A 20,417-nucleotide genomic window follows, 5' to 3' on the forward strand; every position below is an offset into this window, starting at 1 on the left:
TAATTTAAAAATATATTAAAATATTTATTTATTATTTTTTAAAATTTATTTTTACACTAATATATCAAAATAATATAAAATAATTTTAAAATAATTAATTTAAAATTTGAAAATAAAAATCAACATCAGTGACAAACGGTCACCGAGATATTTCTGAGAGTACAGGGTTGGTGGCTACTGACTCTTTTTTTTTTTAAGACATCAAAATAAGCAACTACAGCCAACAAACCACTTCTAACAAAACTCCACCCAATTTGCTCTTCCATCAATAAGCCAATCTATCTCTCCCTCTCATTCAGTTTAGTAGAGAGATCAATCAATGGCTTCTTCTACCCTTACTTCCAAGTCCTTCCTCGATTCCTCAAGAATCGATACCGCTTCGCTCTCGTCCGCCCACCTCCGTAAACTCTCATTCTCCTCCGTTCAGATCTCCTCCCGCTCACGTCTTCCAAAGAAACTCCGTAACGACAACCTTACTCATTCAATTAATCTCTCCCTGTCTTTTTTTTTAAAATATTAATTTAGGTTCACTGACCTTGACAACTAAGTTAAGTTAATTTCATTGAATTGTAGAAATAAATGCGGCGGGGAGCACATTTGGGAATAATTTTAGAGTAACAACATTTGGTGAGTCACACGGTGGTGGTGTTGGTTGTATAATCGACGGATGTCCTCCGCGCATCCCGCTCTCCGAATCTGACATGCAATTTGATCTAGACAGAAGGTTTTTTTTTCTCAAGGATTTCTTAAAGAATTACTTGTGTGCATTGTTTTGTGGCTGAAAGTAGTTGTACGTTGTGTACAGGAGGCCTGGTCAGAGCCGAATTACGACTCCAAGAAAAGAGACGGATACCTGCAAAATATCTTCCGGTGTTTCTGAAGGTTTTATTTAGTTTTTTTTTTTTTGTATTGCTGGTGTTGGTTTTTGATGTGCTGATCTGTTGGTGGTGTTTTAACTGCAGGACAGACTACCGGGACGCCTATTCATGTATTTGTGCCAAATACTGATCAGAGAGGATTTGTGAGTATTTATTGAAATTTGGCATTGCATATATTCGGTGGTTAATTTAGCTGAAAAGGGTAAAAATAGAGTGTGTTTTTGGCAAAATTTATGATGGATGCAGAATGATTATGCGATTGTAGCCTTAAAGAATGTTTCCTAGGATTTTCAAAATGTTACTCTTCTGTGTACGCTATGATGGTGACTGCATGTATATTTGGTTGCTAAAAGAAGTTGAGGCTCTGGATTTAATTTGAAAGCTGCGGAATGAAATAAGTAATAGGGTGTCTATTTACTTGGAAAGGCACATGTACTTCTTGGTTGGCAATTTGTTTTGTAGTTTCTAAGGAGCTGAGAAGGTCTCATTCCTATTTTGTTGAATTTTCAGGATTACAATGAAATGTCTGTTGCTTACAGGCCTTCACATGCAGATGCGACTTATGACATGAAGTATGGTGTTAGATCAGTTCAGGTAGTGTATTTAAGCAATATGTAGTCTCTAATTATAAAGATACTGTTGGTGTTGTTGTGAAATGCAAGTGTGACCTAGTTTATTTGGATTCTAATTTAAGGGTGGGGGTAGATCTTCAGCAAGAGAAACAATTGGAAGAGTTGCCGCTGGAGCTGTTGCAAAGAAAATTCTTAAGCTATATGCAGGAACTGAGGTGTGTTTATTAACTCTTGGGTGTAGAAAAACTTGTTCTTTTCATTTTTGTTTCGATTCCCTGTTGAGGACAAATGATTATATCTTTGGGTTATTGGGCCTGTCAGTTTTATAGCTCACTTGCATGTTTGATTTTTGTGTTACTTGTATGGATAATGCTCAAGTACCCTGCATAAATGTTGCTATCTTAGGGATTTTAATTTTTGTTTCCAAATGTCTGATGGATGGTAATAGATTTTAAACGTCTTTAAATAAGTTCACTTAATTGTAATGATTTTATCATCAGAAAAAAAAAAACGCAGTTATTCTAAGAGTGTATTTTTTCTTTTTTCATTGTATTTTCCCTTAACATTTGTTTTGTCTTCAGATTCTTGCTTATGTCTCTCAAGTCCACAAGTTTGTACTTCCTGAAGGAGTGGTTAATCATGACTCTCTTTCACTTGATCAGGTACGAATGCTGTAGTATGTTTTTTCGAAGAACTTTTATTTTGGGATTCATTAGCCATGTGAGAAGCAGACTAAGAAGTTTCTCCATATTTCTGGGATGTCAGTCTTGTTTTGCTAGTGGAAGAGTCCTTTTTAGCAAGAACCTCCCACAAATCTGAGTGCCTTGATTTGTTGCTTGAAGTGTTACAATACTTCAACAACTGTAAAATTATATTTGGACTTCTGAAAGTTTGTCTGGGAAGTAATAACATTTTATAAATCGGAAAGTGTAGTTCTGGAGATTTTTATTAATTGGCTTCCTTTAGTTTTTGACTGACTTATTATCTGCACTTAGTCTGACCCAGCGAATATGCCACCTTAACAGATAGAGAGCAATATTGTCAGATGTCCAGATCCTGAATATGCAGAGAAGATGATAGCCGCCATTGATGCTGTCCGAGTGAAAGGGGATTCTGTTGGTGGTGTGGTCACGTGTATTGTAAGGAATGCACCACGTGTAAGAATCGACTCTCTCTCTATCCTCATGCAGCATGCATGTAATGTGCATGATGTTTCTTTGTCAGGTTTTGAATTGTTCAAAGAAGTTTCTAGATCCTAAAAATCCAAGGCTCATTCTTATGACTTGTTATAGCACAATCTTTGCCTGTTATTAAAATCTGTAATTGTTTGCCAGGGGCTTGGTTCACCAGTCTTTGACAAACTTGAAGCTGAGCTTGCTAAAGCTGCTATGTCACTACCTGCAACGAAGGGCTTTGAATTTGGGAGTGGATTTGCAGGTTGAAAACTATTATATGCATCTGGCACCTAAGTTTTTCAATCAAATTTGGTGATTCGTAGTGATATACTTAGGATGCTACCATGCTCTTTGCATTTCTATTTTGCTATATTTAAGCCAATTCCAAGTCTTAATCTATGATAAAAATCATTGCAGGTACTTTCTTGAGTGGGAGCGAACATAATGATGAGTTCTACACAGATGAACATGGAAGAATACGAACAAGAACAAATCGATCTGGTGGAATACAGGTGCGTGTTTGATTTGATTCTGGATCTTTTTCTAATTTTGGTAAAGATGTATCCCTTGATGAGCATCACTTTTGACACTTCTGTTGGTGATCAGGGAGGAATATCAAACGGTGAAATTATAAACTTGAGAATAGCTTTCAAGCCAACATCTACAATAGGAGTAAGTTTGATCTATCTACGCGCACCAATATTCGTGCATGCATTTATGTGTATGCTTAGCAATTTATTTTTAAGATGCAAATTTTCTTGATGCAAAGATCATGTCTTTATGATCATATTTGTACCCATTCTGTTTGGTTGAGGTGGTTTACCATGTTTTTCACCATACCCATGAGCCTGGGATTGGGTGTTAATTCAATATAATCATCCTGGATTCAAATCCAAAATGAGGATGCAAGAAAGAGTTCCATGAATGCACCAGCCCAGGCTTGCCTAGACCCGATTAGGAGGGATTTAGTTTCGATGTGCAGAAGTTGGCCTTGGATATTTGTGACCATTAAGTCATTGAAAAATGGAAGAAAGATCATATTAGTTAAAGGTCCATACCTTTTCATGTGCTCTGTGTGTTAACCCTATCTTAGGATTTTCTAGCAAGGACTGATAGTTTGGAACCACATGCACACCCTCTGCCTACATGTATGTCATGAACAGCAAACAGTTGCTGCTCTTTCAGGTTTCTTAAGATTTGCCAGGAAGTACCAGATTGTTTTTCACATATTATGCTTCTACTACTCTTATTGATTCATTAAGCTATGCTCGTATATTTGAATATACTTTTCAAATATTTGCATGTAGTTTATTCCATATTCCATATTTATTTTGTGTGCTGGTTTTGCAGAGGAAGCAACATACAGTTACTAGAGATAAAAAGGAGATAGAACTAATAGCTCGTGGTCGCCATGATCCCTGTGTTGTCCCACGAGGTATGTCCTCGGATAGTAGGATGATATTTCAAATATTTGAGAAATATTTTAGAACTTTGATTTGATCAATCTTAACCAAAGCAATCCTCAATATTAAACTAGCTGGAGTGGGCTTGTAGGCTATATATTATCATCATTAAGGAAAATTGAAGAGAACCAATGTTTACTCATGTATGTTTTCTCGTTTGATAGTGAAAGATAAATTTTCTCTTAAGAGTATGCTTTTGTTTGGGATGGTAATGCAGCGGTACCAATGGTGGAAGCTATGGTAGCCTTGGTGCTGATGGACCAGTTGATGGCACAATACTCACAAAGTTACCTGTTTCCCATCAATCCAGACCTACAAGAACCCTTGACAATGCCAAGACTTGAGGCAGCCAACGCATCTGTATGAAAGGTGACAGTTGCTGTAACATATTTTTCAGTTCTATATTAGTGCTACCAAGGTTCACAACAAAGTTTCCTTGCTAAGACGTGTGGAATTACAAGTTAAATTTTGTTTTTCTTGTTTACTTGAGTATGTTGTTGTAATATCTAAAATTGCTTAACGCTTCTTCTCTCATGGCAAAACTTGAGCAGATATCCGCTATTATTTAATAATTATCAATAAAGACATCTGTATAATCAAAGAAACTAGTGAACTTTTTTTTCTCTCTCGTTTATTTATTTATTTTGCTTTTTGTATAAATTGAAGCTTTCATAAAATTCGCATAGATCAGCTGAAAGGACCAAGATCCTGTCATATCCTTCTTTCTGGAAGCTGATTAAGCGATTTATAGATTGGATTTTGTGTTGTCGAAGTTATATTCTTGCACGACAAAAAATGCTGGTTAGAGATAAAATTAAATCTTGATCTCGATTTGTTTGCCATGTATCGATTAAAACTGTTTAGAAGCTTCAACTGTAGGGATGAAAAAGGTTTTGAGAGGAGATTCTGCAATGGATAGCCTCGATATAATCCAGCTTCCATGCTTGTGAAAACTATAGCAACAGAGGGATTAAGCGCTTGAGCACGCTCTTGATCAAAGGATCTTGATGCATCTCCCTGTAGAGTGACCCTAATCTCCTCTAACCTGCGAGGAGGAAGAGCATAACTAAGTAGCTTTTGGTAAAACTCTGATTTGGGAAAATCCTTCGAGGGAGAATATGATTCAGGAATAATGTATACGAAGAGTATATTGGATGTGTATAAAGTACTGTAGGAGAAACATTTTTATGCGGTGCTAAGCAATCTTTTATAGTTTATGCTAAATGCCTATTTACTTGGCAGAAGTTATTTATAAAAATAAAAGTGAATTGATATTAAATTTTTTATTTTAGTATTTAATTAAAGGTAGTAAATTTTATTTTAGTATCTAATTATCAAAGACCGAAAATGAAAATAACTTGGAGCTTAGAACTGTTGCTTGAAACGCGTTTCTAATTGATGAATATCATTTTGTATTTTGTTGCATTTTAGCGTAGAATGAAATGGACAAAGGAGCATTCAACAAAGCCAATCACTTTCGGTATGGATAGTGTTAGTGGAGGACTGTAGGCTTAATTAGTTCACCCAATTACATCATGGGTTTGTTGTCTGTTGGACCACCTTAAGAAAGCTAGCTAGCCACTACCCTTATCCAACTAGCCTTTGTTAGGTCAAGCTTTTCAACTAAAGGTGTTTGATATTAATGTAGTAGTTGTATTTTTTAAAAAAATATTTTTATTTGAAAATATATTAAAATGATATATATATTTTTTATTTTTTAAAATTATTTTTAATATCAACACAACACATCAAAACGATTTAAAAATAAAAAAATTTAAGCGGAGAAAAATTTAAATCTTCTAAAAACATTATATGAAACACAATTTAAAAAATCCCTTAATAATTATGATATTACACATTTATTTCATAGCAAAGTCAAGAAAGCAATGGCATAAACCGTGATAACAATTATTTTTTAAAATGATTTTTTTATTTATAAATGCATTAACATATTTTTTTTAAAAAAATTATTTTTAAAATGAAAACATCAAAACAATTCAAAAAATATAAAAAATAAATTTTTTTTCCGAACTTTTAAATATTGGAGCTGTATACTCTCTCCTATATATATCCGTAGTTTTTTTTTATTACGTATGTCTTTAATTGCATAGCCCTTTTCGGACAAAATCATCTCTTATATTACTTGTAAAATTATTGTTTTTAAAAAAACTTGAATCCCCTCTCCCCAAGAGGGGAAAAAACTGTGATTTTTTCTCTTTTCTAGGCTTCTGTTTTTTCCACAGCTTTAACCCCATCCTTTAATTTCTAGAACAAATTATGTTCTATCATTGATCATTACATTCATTCGAATAGGGAGAGTGATGAGACGTTCCTAATTGACAGTTACACGTCTATTTCCCAGAAAAACTAGGTTAGAAGAGTCTTCCTATAATAATAATAATAATAAGAAGAAGAATAATAATGATGATGATGATAAAGATAAAAATCAATTCGAAACACTTTCAATATGCAGGTAAAGGACATGACTCAGTACTGCTTGCATGATCTTAGAATAGCCTAGACTTTAGCAAAAAAAGGCCAGATTTACGGTGGACATAAAACTTTACTATATAATTCATAATATTATTACATTAATTGCTTATCTAAAACTTCCCCAAGTGCTAGGTTACAAGCAAAACCATCAAGGTTAGCGACGGGGAAAGACCACAACATTCACGTTTTCCTTCTGCTGTTGTCATTTTCAATTACATCCCTAAAGTATACGTCTTTGATTTGACCATCAGGATCATAGGTCATACATAATTAATATTGTTGAACAAATCAACTTATTTTAATCTCCCAACTAATCACATATGCTTTGTTTTCCTTAATTTTTTATGTGGATAATTTTCCTCCTTTTATTCTGTCACACATGCTTATGAAGTTAATTAACAAGTACTAATCATCATGCACCTAGCTCTCTAGGTTCATATATAAAGTACTGTAGGCGTTGCATATATTTAAAGGGCCGGGAACGATACTTGGGCACTGGAGGCATGGACATGTTGCACGAGTGATCATCATATTAAGATAATTATTTTCTGGAAAAAAAAAAGATCATCAATTATGAACACAGCTTTTGCTTTATATTTATCATTTTTTGGACGATACAAACATGCATCCTAATCCATAAAGCAAGATGCGCGAATAAAAAATGAAGGAAGAGTCTAATACTCTATCGTGTCAAAGCATAAACCATTCGATTATGATAACAAAGTAGATAATCTAGATTCCTTCATAAAGTTAGGTCTCCATCTAGTACTCTTCACCAGAAAAAAAAACATATTATACATCATATATAATTAATACAGGAAAGAGACAGAAGCATATATACTATATATATATGTGTGTGTGTGTGTGTGTGTGTGTGTGTGTCACATACGAGAGAGATTACAAGGACAGAGAGCATAATTCACAATGGATGGCTAATTAATTATATTATATCATGTCATGGGCTACAATTTGCAGGATGGGTGTGACTGTGACCAGACAGACAAAACCCTAATTTTAATAAACATTAATGCACCAGGAAGAATGACAAAAATGAAAGTCTCCTGTATGTTACAATCCTTAATTAATAAGGACTTTGCACCAGAAAATGGATTTCAGCAAGGAATTTAACTTTCTAATGGTCCCTACTAATCACCTAAACAAACGGTTCGTGTTGATCCACGCCCCTTTATTTGATCAACTACTTGGCTTTAGTGCTGTTCATGCATTAATTAAATCTATGGTTAAGCAGTATTTTCAACACAACCACCGACAAATACAAATAATTAGTATATTTTCTTCTTCTTCTTCTTCTAGTGTGATGGATAAGGGCGATAATGTATGCGCTTTTTTGACGTATCTTCATGTGTGTGTGTGTGTTTCTACACGCTTAAAGAAAGATAGGTTACTCCATCAGAATATGGGAGAGCATGGTACTGTTTAATCGCACAAAACACGAACAAATTTGAAAAAAGTACAAATAATTTTATTTTTAAAAAAAACAAATGATCATTAAATTCCATGCCACTCTTTTAAGATCAATAAGTTTTGATATTTATATTTTTTTTAAAACTAAGATTATTATTAAAAAAATTTTAATTAAGATTTATAAATATAAAGAATTATGTTTTTCCATTTCTATAATCACAATTATATTTTAACTTTTAAAAAAATTTACAACAATCCTACAAGTGAACAAAATTAGATATTTAAAAACTGTTATAAAAGTGTTTTTTTTTTTTTAAAGCAAACTAAAGAAAGAGAGGAATGACGGTAATCTTTTAAAATATATATTAGAGGATAATACTTGTATCATAATAAAAAATGGATTTTTTTAGAAGATAAGTCATGAAAGTTAGCTTGTTGATTTTATATAAAATTTATTTCTTTTTGGTTTATTAAGAGGTTCGAATATGGGCTTTGAGTTGCATAATGAGAAGTGGCTCTTTACCATTACATAATAATTAAATAATTTATATATATTGATTAAAACTCAAACCTGTTTTATTAAACAAATATCGAGTAAACAACAGCTAAACTATGCCTATTTATATATATATATATATATATATAATTAATGATCATTTACTTTTATTAGAACTAAACTTAGTGATAATTTTTTTCTAAAATCTTCTATCACCACCCCTGCTCGGGAGCCCGTTTACAAGCGGTTTTACGTGACACGGGGACTACTCACAGGTGGTAGCACAAACTACCATCAAGCTATGAGCCTATGACAAACATACTGAGGGAGGAGGAAGCATGTCTGAAGCACCAGGTGGTAGCACCAACTACCGTCAAGCTAGGAGCCTATGACAAGACATACTGAGGGAGGAAGAAGCATGTCTGAAGCACTGCACCAAACGTTTATTTGCCTTTTTAATGTCTTCATGTATGCATGCTTTTTATCAATGTTTATGTGCTGCTTTAGCTCTAAAGCCACGGTTCTTTTTCCTTAACCTTCATGCTAAAGTGCTTTACAGCCATATGGGGCCAGACCAAACATGAGAGATTTACGGGCTAATTAAGTACGGGGATTATAGGGCTTGGCATATGATTACTAAGAATTAATTTGTAAAAAAGATAAAAGGTCGGACTTTATAATTAGATATTGTAATCCACGCTGTCCCTCACAACAAGGTGGGTGGTTAATTAAAGCAGTAAGATTATGGTGTGATGCATGCAATTTGGTCTGTCACGAGTCCATGATTTATGAGAAAGCCTGGTTCGGCGGATCAATTTGTCTAGTTGAGCTTTGCATTTGCTGCTTTTGACTTGGTGACTGTGACAAATTGAATGTTGGATTAGACATCACCCTTTGAGATTATAATTTCTACGTAGAAAAAGGTTGAGATTAACGTTGTTAACAATGTATAGTTGTAAAAGTCGTAGTTTGGTCTAATAAGCTGACCTATAACATAGCAATCCGCTAATCAAGATCATCATGTTTTGTATTGTAATTAAAATGGGTGGATATTCTACTAATCAATGGGTTAACCTGCCTGATCAACCAATGACTCAAGTTAGGTTTTGTAATTATATTTATATTTTAATGATTATTTAAATTATAATTAAGTTTGTGGATTAATTAGAAGTTTAAAGGAGACGTTCTTTTTCACTCTATCATTCAATATATTTTGTCTGGAAGGAGAGGAGAGGAGAGGAGAGGAGACATGAACTAGAAAGAGACGAGGCTCGACAGATGCACAAATATATAATAACCACAAGACATCGATCGGTAATGGAGGTGTACTTAAATGATATTGACGTATGATCATGTATGCAAAATTAAGATAAGAACAGAAAGAAATTCTTTAGATTTTATACATGCAGCTAGCAGTTGGCAAGGCGTGTATATATATAGCTGATCATCCTCTCTTGGAAGGAACATGAGAGAGACCCTAGCTAAGCTAACCCTCTAAATTACATGCCATTGATTTGAAGAGAAATGTTTATTTCCAACAATAATTATGTAATTACTATGTAGAGTGGTGAAATTAAATAATTAAACTCAGGAGATGCATTATTAATTGCCACCCCTACTGCTTCTGTTCTTGTCACGTCCTTATCAAAAACCAAAAAAAAATAAAATGTTAAAAGTTAATTAGCCAAAAGATGGGATGCCCCTCCTCCAAAAAGATGCCTTTTTTTTTTCTTTTTGTAATATTAATATGTATTGGAGTGAATTTTGACTAGAAGAGAAGTGAACACCCATACAACATCTACCGTTGCTTGTTCTTGTTTAGTACAAGAGTTTTTAAAAGAATAGTAATGTATTAAAATATTTAATTTTATTTTTGATATTAACCCATCGAAAGATTTAAAAGTATTTAAAAAATTATTTTAAAGAAAAACATCTTTAAATTACAAGAAAAGACGGTAACCAGCCCTGAGAACGTCCCAACGACATGAAAGCTAAATTATTGTATGAAGGCAGAGGCAATCCAAGGCGTGCGCGTATGAAATATATTCCTTCTGAGAATTTTTCAATATCTAACCCGCCAACCATAATCCTTCTAATAACCCACTAATCATTTGATAATAGCGAGGGGCCAAGCAAAATGCTAATCGAAAGAAAAACAAAACATCACCACCAACCAGTCGAAAATTCCCTTCCTCCAAACAATCATAATAACACCAGAATCCTGTAATCAAGGATGAAAATTTCACAAGAAAAGCAGCTTTTATGTATACATGACCCGTAAATCTCTCCATTCATAGAGATGTGGACGGTCTTTTTAAGGTAGATATTACTTTAATTTTTGTTTTAAAATATATTAAAATAATATCAATTTAGCAGGTTTGGTAGAATTACTCTCAAATCTATTCTTCAACACTACAATCTATTGGAAGAAAAGAAAAGAAATGATGAAAAGGGAGCACAGGTCGGATAAAGAACTTCGGCTATATATCAGCGGTTCTATGACAAGGAGCCCATCATGCACCCCCACTCAAGTTCCCCAGAGAGATGAGCGATTCTAAATAAGAATGTAAATAAATTAAAGAAATAAAATATACAAACAGTCTTCCAGGCATCAAAACCTGATACTTGGTTTGACCTTCAAAAGCTGAACTGGCATTATATCTGCGTTTTCTTCTGCGTTTCTTTTCTTTCCTGGTTCCTTACCGTGGTAGAAAAGTGGAGTGGACACCACCATGTCCATCACCTAGCAGGCAAAGTATCCCACTAAGATCCTCTACCCTTTTATGTTTCTCTTGTCCTTTTTCACACAATTCCCTCTCCTTCTCTTGCTATCTTCATGGCTTTGAAAAGTAAAAGCTGCTATATCACTCTCTCTTTTTTGTTTCTTAAAATCTATTTTTCACCTGCATTTCAGAGCATAAACTTACTATTAACAATAAATTAATCGTAAATGAACTGCAACAAATAAAAAGAGACCAAGAAGCACAAAGTTCAAAATTTCACAGTCCAATGCAACTCTTTTGACCGCGCCCTTACAAACATCTGGACAAAACAATGCAGCACTGAGGTTGAAAAGGAAAGGCAAAATGATCAACATGTGAATTCAAATTTGGAGCGCATTACACTCTCTCTTCTTGATTTCTAACAGCTAAACATGAATTTATAGGCCTAATTTCTCTCTCTAATTGTTTTTTAATCCCTGTTAGACTCACCTGGTAAGTTCCATAATATTGAAATCACACGATTAAACCCAGCATGAATTTGAAGGGAAATTCTAACGTTATTGGTCCCCCACCTTGCACACATGCAATTCATTCCATACGGTGGCATGGGGCTAAATTTAATGGTTGCTGGTAGGTACCAAAGAGAATTCATTTGAAGGAGAGTTCCCCTTATTTACGCAATAGAATAATAATGGTCTATAAAGTACTGGTCAAATACATGGACAGGCGCTGTAATATGCAGGCTGCAATATTCAATCAAACCACCAAGAAAAGTAATGAACTTTCCAACCAAGACAATACTATTGAGTTTGCTATTTTATTCAAATCCATTGAACATGATGACCATTGATATTACATCGATACTCAAAGCATAGATATTTTATTTTTCCTCTCTATTTTGAACTGAATATATACATAATCAAACAAAAGGGAGAAGCCTAAGAGGTTTTGTCTTCATGATGTTGTAAGAAAAATTGAGACAAAAAATGTTCACCTCAAATGTTCTAAATGCAGCCCTTGAAACTTTAAATGATATAATGGTAATAGTTCCCCTCTCCACATCATTCCAAGGACCCAATGACATTAGGGAGCTTTGAAGGCAATAAAAAGATGTGACAGCATAGCCAATATTTACAAGCAGGTTCCTTTAGCATACGAATGAAATTTGATTTATAGGCTAGAGTGTTGGGACGAGGACATATAATTCAGCTCTGTCCCAACAGTGAAGCAAACAATGATAAAAGAGAATTCTTTTTGGGGTACCATGGATATACCTTCAAGCACCCTCAATGATTTTGGTTCATCTATGAATGACACAGAAGCAGGAACCGTGAGGTAGTGCCATAGAATGACCAAGATATCCCTAATCTATCACAAGAATCAGTGTCGGTCGACCGACACTGATTGAGAATGGCTTCCCCACATCACCAATTTGCATACTTCTTACATCCCCTGACTTTTATCTTCAACAAAGACGATAACAACTGGTTGCTATGTGGTTGTTTGAGCTTTCGAATCAAACAATGAAATGACAAGGTGAGCCCACGAATTCACTAAATGACAATTCTAGGCTATTACCTGCTGCTTTTTACGTCCATTTATTTAAGACAACCGAATTTGTACAAGACAAGAGCTTTGGTTCAGGTTCCAAGGGTCATGCACTGCAATAATAAGAGTGCATGAGCTAAATGTGATGGCTTAACTTAGTCCCCAAAGAGGAGTGTTCATTTTCGGGCAGGGGCAATAATGGTTTCAATGGACAGGGACATTTCAAAGCTGGAAAGGCAAAATCAGATTTGAAGTAATGATAAAAAAACTGAAATACAAACTTTTCAAACTCGTAAATTCCCAAACCCCAGCAAGATTTCTGAAAGCCTGAGGTGAAAAATACTTGAACCCCTCTAACGTTTCCCTCCTGTATCATGAGTGTCCCCGCTTGATCATTTACATTCAAAGTAGGGTTCAGTAAGATGCCTTCAGATTTGAGACAATAGCATGTAAAGATACAGGGTTATCACACAGTAAATGGAAAGAAAGAGCTTACATTTTTTTTTAATGTTTGGTTTTGGTCTTGACATTGTTGAGAATAATCTTAGGCTGTTTTGGTGGCAGCTTGCTTGAAAGCAACAGTGGGAGCAATTCTGCAGCTCCTCCTCTGATGCTCAAGAACAAGCTGTTCAGCAAACCAATCAAGTTTCTCAAAATTGCTTTGCTCTCCAATCCTCTTACCACCAAACAGTACAGATTCTACATTTTTCTGCTTCAACATTTCCTCTGCTATCCCAATCATCATCTTTACATTGTTAGGGCTGGGGTCTGTGTCCGCATTAGGTCCACATCTTCCCAGATTGGACCCATTTGCCTGTCACGCCAGAGTTAATATGGTTAGGAGATTAAACACATATCATATTTAATAACACTGAATCATAAAAAATAATAAAGGGATCGGACCACAGGTGTCAGATAATTTAATCCATGGAATTATTTGGAGAATTGTAATTAAATTATTGCTACTTTAATCCAACTACTATAAGAAATCACCGAACCTTGTTAACTAGCCAAACCACCCCCCCAAAAAGAATGGACCCAGTGACGTTGGCCCCTCAAATAATGAAGCTTGTACAACTGAGGACATCCACTGCTCATTTTATATTCTATATATGCTTTAGCAGCATGATTAAAACCACATTAAGGTTAGCATTCTCAGCACATTTTCAGATACAAAAAAAAATAAAAAATTATAAATTTAATTCCATATAAAAATAATTATCCACTAGAAGGATGCAATAGTAGGTTTGCTGGAATGGTACCTAACAAAGTAAGATTGGAAGGTAAATTGGTTTTGGTGTTGTTGTACAATCCGAAGATACTCTGACGATTAAATATCAAAAAGAAAAAAGAAAGGAGCCTGACTTGTCCTCCACACACTCTATTATCAACTTTGTATCCACTTTATATAGCAAAAATTAAATACATGGACTGCCTAATAGTTTTACTCTCTTCAAATTTCTTTCTCACCATAGGTGCCTAACACAAGGGCGGTGTAAGAATTCCAAAGACACGGACCATGTCCTTGCATCTGACAGCAAATAAAGCATGGCTACAATTGATCCTCATAATAAAAGCATAGCTGATTATGCCTCTAGCTGATATATATATATATATATATATATATATATATATATATATCAAAATAAAATCATGAGTGATATTTCTGTAACCACTCATTGATACCACCCACTCTTGGGAAAATCCAGTCTCAAGCCATTTCTATCTACAATTTATTGCAGAAAAAACACCAATGAACCCCCCGCCCCACCACAAAAGCCCCCCCCCCCCCCCCCACTGTCCCTTTTCTACCTTCTCTTCCATGCACAGAATTATTTTCATAAAAATAAAATTAAGATTAAGGGTGTTTGTTTTTTATTTTAAAAGGGTCTTTAATTTATTTTTTTCAAATTAATTTTTTAAAAATTATTTCCAGAACCCAACGCCAAGAAATCCAAGTCTCGAGGCTGGCGATAGAAAACAAGAAGACCAGTGGCAAACACACCCGTCGCCATGAGGTAGTGCCACTGAGGGGCTTGAATTTATGGTTTCCCGGGCATCCCTACTACATGTCGGCGAAACAGAAGCCACCAGACATAATGCAGCACGGACCCCATTTACACTTGCAAACACCACATTCAATTGCATAAAAACCCAAACCCAGCTAAATATGCACAAAAATTGTATATGAGTGTAAAAGACACAGCTAGGTTAACCATTCCAGCCTGGCCACAGCTGTCCCGACTCCTGTGCATTAAAATCAAGCAAAACTAAAAACCATGTCCAAGTTGTGCAAAACGAGATACCATACCTGAAGTCTTACGTAGTTACTGCTTCTACACTGACCAAATGCCATGGCCACTGCCTGGTCCACTGAATCAGCCGAACCATCACCTGAAATCCGAGCCATCGGTCGAGCCCACTGCTTGGCCCTCCAATTCTTAACCTGCTCATAATCATAGCTAACCTCAAGAATTTGACCGGTCCCTAATGATAACACCAACAAATCCTCGACTCCTCTAACGAACGGAAACTCCTGCTTATTATGCAGCACGTGAGTTATGGCTGCCGCGGTCGGGTTGCTCATGGCTAAACCACCATCAACTGCCAAACATCTGGTCTGACCATCAACGGACCGCATTAAAACAGGGTCAAACAAGCCCGGTTCAGCTGATGTAGCCCGACAAACCTCCCAAATCCGGAAATCGAAACTGTCCGTTTCCAAGGCATCTGCTCTAGAAAACAAAAACGGCGCTGTACTGGAAAGATCATAACAAGGGATCAAAACCGGTTTTAAAGTATCTTTCAAAGTCAAATTCCGGCCCTTCTCAGTGAAAGTCTCTTTCATGGCCTTCTCTAAACCGGCTGTGGCAGCGGTCGTACCGGTTGAGCTCCCTTTGAAAAACCTCTTTAAGAACCCAACATTTCTGTTACCAGAAGTGAAAAATTTCTTACCCTGATCAGCTAAAAATCTCCAAGTCTCCTCAGCTTTCATAATCGGACGGTTGTGATCTTTGGTGCCAAAAAGCATAGCCGTGAAGATTCCACCAATTCCAGTTCCGGCTGCCACATCAAAATAATCAGCAATTCTGGCGTCAGGGTTACCTGATTTCAATTTCAAAGCGTTTTCAAGATAAGCCAATGCTTTCCCTGAAATAATCCCTTTTAGACTGCTACCACCATCAACAGACAATATGCAGATTTTCCCTCGTTGATTCTTGATTGCAGACAGCCCGTTGCTGTTGTTTTCTGTGAGAAAAGAAGGATTCTGTGACTCGGGTTTTGCTTCGATTGTTGCAGGAGAGATCTGTTTGGGAACCCAGAGTTTCTGATCATCATAGCCGAAAAGAAATTTGCTTTCAAGAACTGAAAAGATTTCGTAGCTGAGTTTGTCAGTGTCGATGCTGGGTTCTTGCATTTCTGAAGATTGATTGTACTCCATAGAAAAAGAAAGAGAGAGAGAAGATAGAATGTAATTTGTGAAATTTCTTCTGATGGAATGAACGTCTTTCTTGCTTGTTTCTTGAAAGGGAGAATTTATTGTTGAACAATAATAAACTCCTTTTTTTTTATGCTAACGCTACACACACTGCTGCAGCTTCTTTTTATCTTAATATGGCTATACAAAGAGTGTATTGACGCCTAGATGAATTTGTAGCCAAAATTTGATCTTGTTTTTGAATAATGTAAAACTTATTGAATTTAAGACAAGAAACTTCCAAAAGAACAAGAAAATATGAAAAGAAGGCTCAACGAACCCAATCCCTTCAAAGCAGCACCCCGCATGTTGTATTTTGGCAATCTTTCATGATCAAGAAACTTCAAAGATTTTTTTTCTTTTCTTTTTTGTCACCAAGACCAGACTTTCACTTCAGTTCAGCCTTGTAACCAATCATTCTTTACAAGAAAAGAAATAAAAAAACAAAAAGAAAGGAAATGAAAAGAAACAAGAAACTCTCTCTTCGAAGGGAAAAAGAAAAACCTTTTGCCCAATCCCCAACTCTCTCTGTCACTCTTTATCTCTTCTTCCTCTCCCTGTGTGTGCTGTAGTTATCTTTTATCAGAGCACGCCAAAGCTGGAAGTAGTAGCATCTAGATTGATGCATAAAAAGATTAGCCAGCCAACCAAAAAACAAACAAACAACTAGCTAGCTAACACGAAAAAACAAAACACAAAAGAAGCCAAAGAGAGGTGTTGGTGTTTATATATAGGAAGAGGAGCCAAGAACACAGCAGTTGCAGAGCATGTCTGTTTATGGCCTTTTAAAACCAGTTGAACATTTTTCAACGCGGTCACTCCCCCGCTCTCTCTCTCTCTCTCTCTCTCATAATCTTTATAGTATGCGGCCACCTCACCTACATGAATAAGCAAGGCTTCTACTATTTTAATTTCATTGACCCGTTTGCATTCCTTTCTCTATCCTGTGATATTTTACTACTCTCGATGGTTTCTCTTTTTAACAAGACACCGATGTAAGGAAATTAGCCGCCTGGTGATAAAGCGTAAATTCCTCGTTTTATTTTGATTCATATCCCACCTCAGATCTGAGTAAATTGTCATAATTTTTTTTAGAGTGAATTAAGTTTCCTCAATTGCTTTGGAGAATGATAATTAGATATCCTTTCACGTCGTAGCTAAATATATAGAGAGTTTTGTTGAATCATCTAGAGTTTTGACTCGGTAAAAATATACTTGATTTTATGAATTTTGAATGATTATGTCATATGATAAACTCAGTTTAAACATGTTCGGGTCAATGATAAATATATATATATATATATAATTTATTTTAAATAATTTAAAACTCAATATATTTATTCAACCAGATTTTATTGTCTATAAATGAAAGAACTTGTGTTTTTTTAATTATAAATTGTGATTGATTTCATCTGGATATTTGTGACTTTTAAATATAATTTATATTTTTAACATTTGATTTATGTTTGTTGATTTAAACATTTAAATTGTTATTTATTTTTTGAATTAATTAAAAAAGTATATTAAAATCAATGCTGGAAATTGTGTCGAGATAAAAAGATGTTTAAATTCAATATCTTCACCGGATCAGTTCTCGACAAGGCATGACAGCCGTGGTTAGTTAAAACGAAGAAAACGGAGCATTAACGGCTGTACAGATTGTACTTGAACGCTGCTTCATTTCTTCGTTCCTGATTGAATGATCTAGATTTTGTTCACACTGTTTTCCCGTGATCAACGGTCAAATGGATGACCAACAAAGACCGCTGCCTCGTACTTTTTTTTTTCTTTTCTAATTTCTCCTCCCGCCCTGATTGTCCTTACACGTGGGGTAGGGGCCGGCGGAAGAATGGAGGAGCCGCACTCAAGTATGCTCGGTGACCCTCATTTTTCTTCGCTACGCTAATCCTGTACGCTTCTTTACAATATACACTCACAAAAAGAAATTGTTTTTATGTGTGCTGTTACTTTTGTGACCTATAAACTTCTTTTTAATATATATATATATATATATATATAGAAAGACTGCAATAAATAATTTACCTAAAGTTTTGGTACGGGAATAATTTGGTAAGATTTTATCCCGAGACAGCTAGTGATCAATTTTATTTTTTTCATGGAATTCGCTGTGTCGATGATTCCATTGTCTCTACAAATTCTCGTTTCATTCGGCAGTCCGGTGTTTCTTTTTTTATTTGTGGTGGAATGATATTGTTTTTACCAATTAAGCACCATCAGGTCTACGTGCTGCCGGCAAATGTAGGTCACTGTTAGGTTATTGCCAGGGTATAATTTAAGGTCAAGGTCAGAGGTAGCTACAGCTTGGACACCATTTGAGGAGGTGGACTTGTAGTTAAGCAGATTTCAGCCCTGTGTTTACTGCCGGAAAAATGGATCTAGCCCTGCGTCCGATGGTGTCGAGAAAAAAAAATGTATAAATTGTTGTGAATAATTAGAACATTTTAAAAGACTTTTATCTCATATCATAAAAATATAATATATATACAAGGGTTTTTTATTTTATATTAAAAAAATAAAATATTTATACGTTGTTTATATAACAAATTTTGATATAAAATAATAACTTATTAGAAAATAATAATAACTTTTTTTTATGAACTATTGAAAAAATAATCTCGAAATCAATTTTTTAATAGCCATCAATTCTTTTGTAAAACTGATGTAACGGTACAGGCAAGTACTCTTTCTTCAATTCTTTATTTATTTTTGTTTATTAGTTGATGTTGTATGTCATGTGGGTGTATATGTATGCTCACCAATTATTTTTGAATGAGAGATGATTTTTTTTGTTTGATTTGATTTTTATTTACAAGAATAATTAAATTAAAAATTTGTAAAATATAAAATTTTTTTGAAATCGAACCAAAACCACTTCCAACTGGTTTCGGTTTGGTTTGGTTTTTTATGTTCGATTTGATTTGATTTATTTTTAATTAAACTGGTTCGATTCGGTTGAGATTTTTTGGTTTAAGGCTTATGAAACCGAAACCAAAACCGAATCGAATATTTTTTTTAAATATTCTAATCAGTTTAATCGATTTTTTTTATTGTTCAGTTTTTTCAGTTATGTTTTTATTTTCTTGATTTTCTTGATTTGTCAGTTTTTTTTACTCATCTCTGCTTTGAATTAAAAAAATAAAGGAGAAAGGAGAACATATATTTTCAGTTTAATGAAAATTTTATATCAAAAATCAAAACTCAACCAACTAGTTTCGGTTCGGTTGTTTTATATTAAAAACCAAAAACTATATTGATTTTTGGGCTTTCTTTGGATTTTCTGATCGGTTTTGGTTTCGGTTTAGTTCGGTTTTTTCTGTTCAATTCGAGTCTTTTTAATTAAACCGGTTCGGTTCGGTTAAGATTTTTTAGTTTCAGGTTTATAAAATCGAATCGAACCGAATATTTTTTTAAATACTATAATCGGTTTAATCAATTGTTTTTATTGTTTAATTTTTTTGGTAATTTTTTTTCTTGATTTATTTAATTAATCGATTTTTTTTATTTACCCTGATTAAAAATAAAATAAAATAAGGATAACATATATTTTCCTGCACTTTAAAAACCTCGTCGAGTATTTCTTTTAAATTTTTATCTTACCGTTTCTTTATCCTTTATTTTGAAGAAAAAACATGCTGAATCCTAAACAATAATCCTGTGTCGAGAAAATATCTTTAAAAACACTATCATCAAAGTTTTTTTTTCTGATTTTTTTTCTCTCTCTTCTTAGTCATATTATGTCCACCATGAGTAACACGTTAGAAACTATCTCAAAGAGTTGACTACAACAGTGCACCTAAGGCTAGTAGAAGTTGTACAATTCCCGATGACCGATTCTCGGCGGCGATTTAATAAGTTTCTCAGAATTTTCCGTGTACGGTAGCGAATAACCTTTTCATGTAGCATTGTTATTGGATAACGGGAATGGATCAAAAACCCACGTAATTATCTGTAGACATAAAAAAAAAAAAAAATGGATATGCAAAAAATGTGTAGAATTATCTGGTCCTTGGTTTCAGGAAGACTAGTCAATGGCCATGACCTGTTCATATCGTCTCACATCCTCGAAAGCACATCAACTACTCTCTCTGTTAGGGTTTCATAGAGTAAATAAATTACATTTCCATTTTCCTTTTTTCATGGCATTC

The 20,417-nt window shown here is 34.6% G+C and overlaps 2 protein-coding genes across 2 annotated transcripts; one reads left to right on the top strand and one right to left on the bottom strand.

The window, feature by feature from the left end:
• Nucleotides 1-195: 195 nt before the first annotated feature.
• On the top strand, nucleotides 196-4,711 carry LOC133704132 (chorismate synthase, chloroplastic-like). The gene is made up of 13 exons (XM_062128887.1): nucleotides 196-461; nucleotides 574-724; nucleotides 806-882; nucleotides 963-1,021; nucleotides 1,389-1,472; nucleotides 1,573-1,665; nucleotides 2,032-2,112; nucleotides 2,476-2,607; nucleotides 2,785-2,887; nucleotides 3,043-3,137; nucleotides 3,232-3,297; nucleotides 3,976-4,060; nucleotides 4,306-4,711. Exons 1-13 carry the CDS (start codon nucleotides 320-322, stop codon nucleotides 4,452-4,454), a joined length of 1,317 nt encoding a protein of 438 aa, XP_061984871.1. The 5' UTR covers nucleotides 196-319; the 3' UTR covers nucleotides 4,455-4,711.
• A 6,233-nt stretch (nucleotides 4,712-10,944) lies between these two features.
• Nucleotides 10,945-17,286, bottom strand: LOC133705386 (patatin-like protein 6). The gene is made up of 3 exons (XM_062130551.1): nucleotides 15,085-17,286; nucleotides 13,270-13,587; nucleotides 10,945-11,405 (listed from the first exon to the last, which is right to left on the bottom strand). The coding sequence occupies exons 1-2, from the start codon at nucleotides 16,213-16,215 to the stop codon at nucleotides 13,318-13,320; spliced, it is 1,401 nt and encodes a 466-aa protein (XP_061986535.1). The 5' UTR covers nucleotides 16,216-17,286; the 3' UTR covers nucleotides 10,945-11,405; nucleotides 13,270-13,317.
• Between the last annotated feature and the right edge of the window lie 3,131 nt (nucleotides 17,287-20,417).

Source organism: Populus nigra, chromosome 10 (genome assembly GCF_951802175.1).
Source record: "Populus nigra chromosome 10, ddPopNigr1.1, whole genome shotgun sequence".
NCBI classification, from domain to species: domain Eukaryota; kingdom Viridiplantae; phylum Streptophyta; class Magnoliopsida; order Malpighiales; family Salicaceae; genus Populus; species Populus nigra.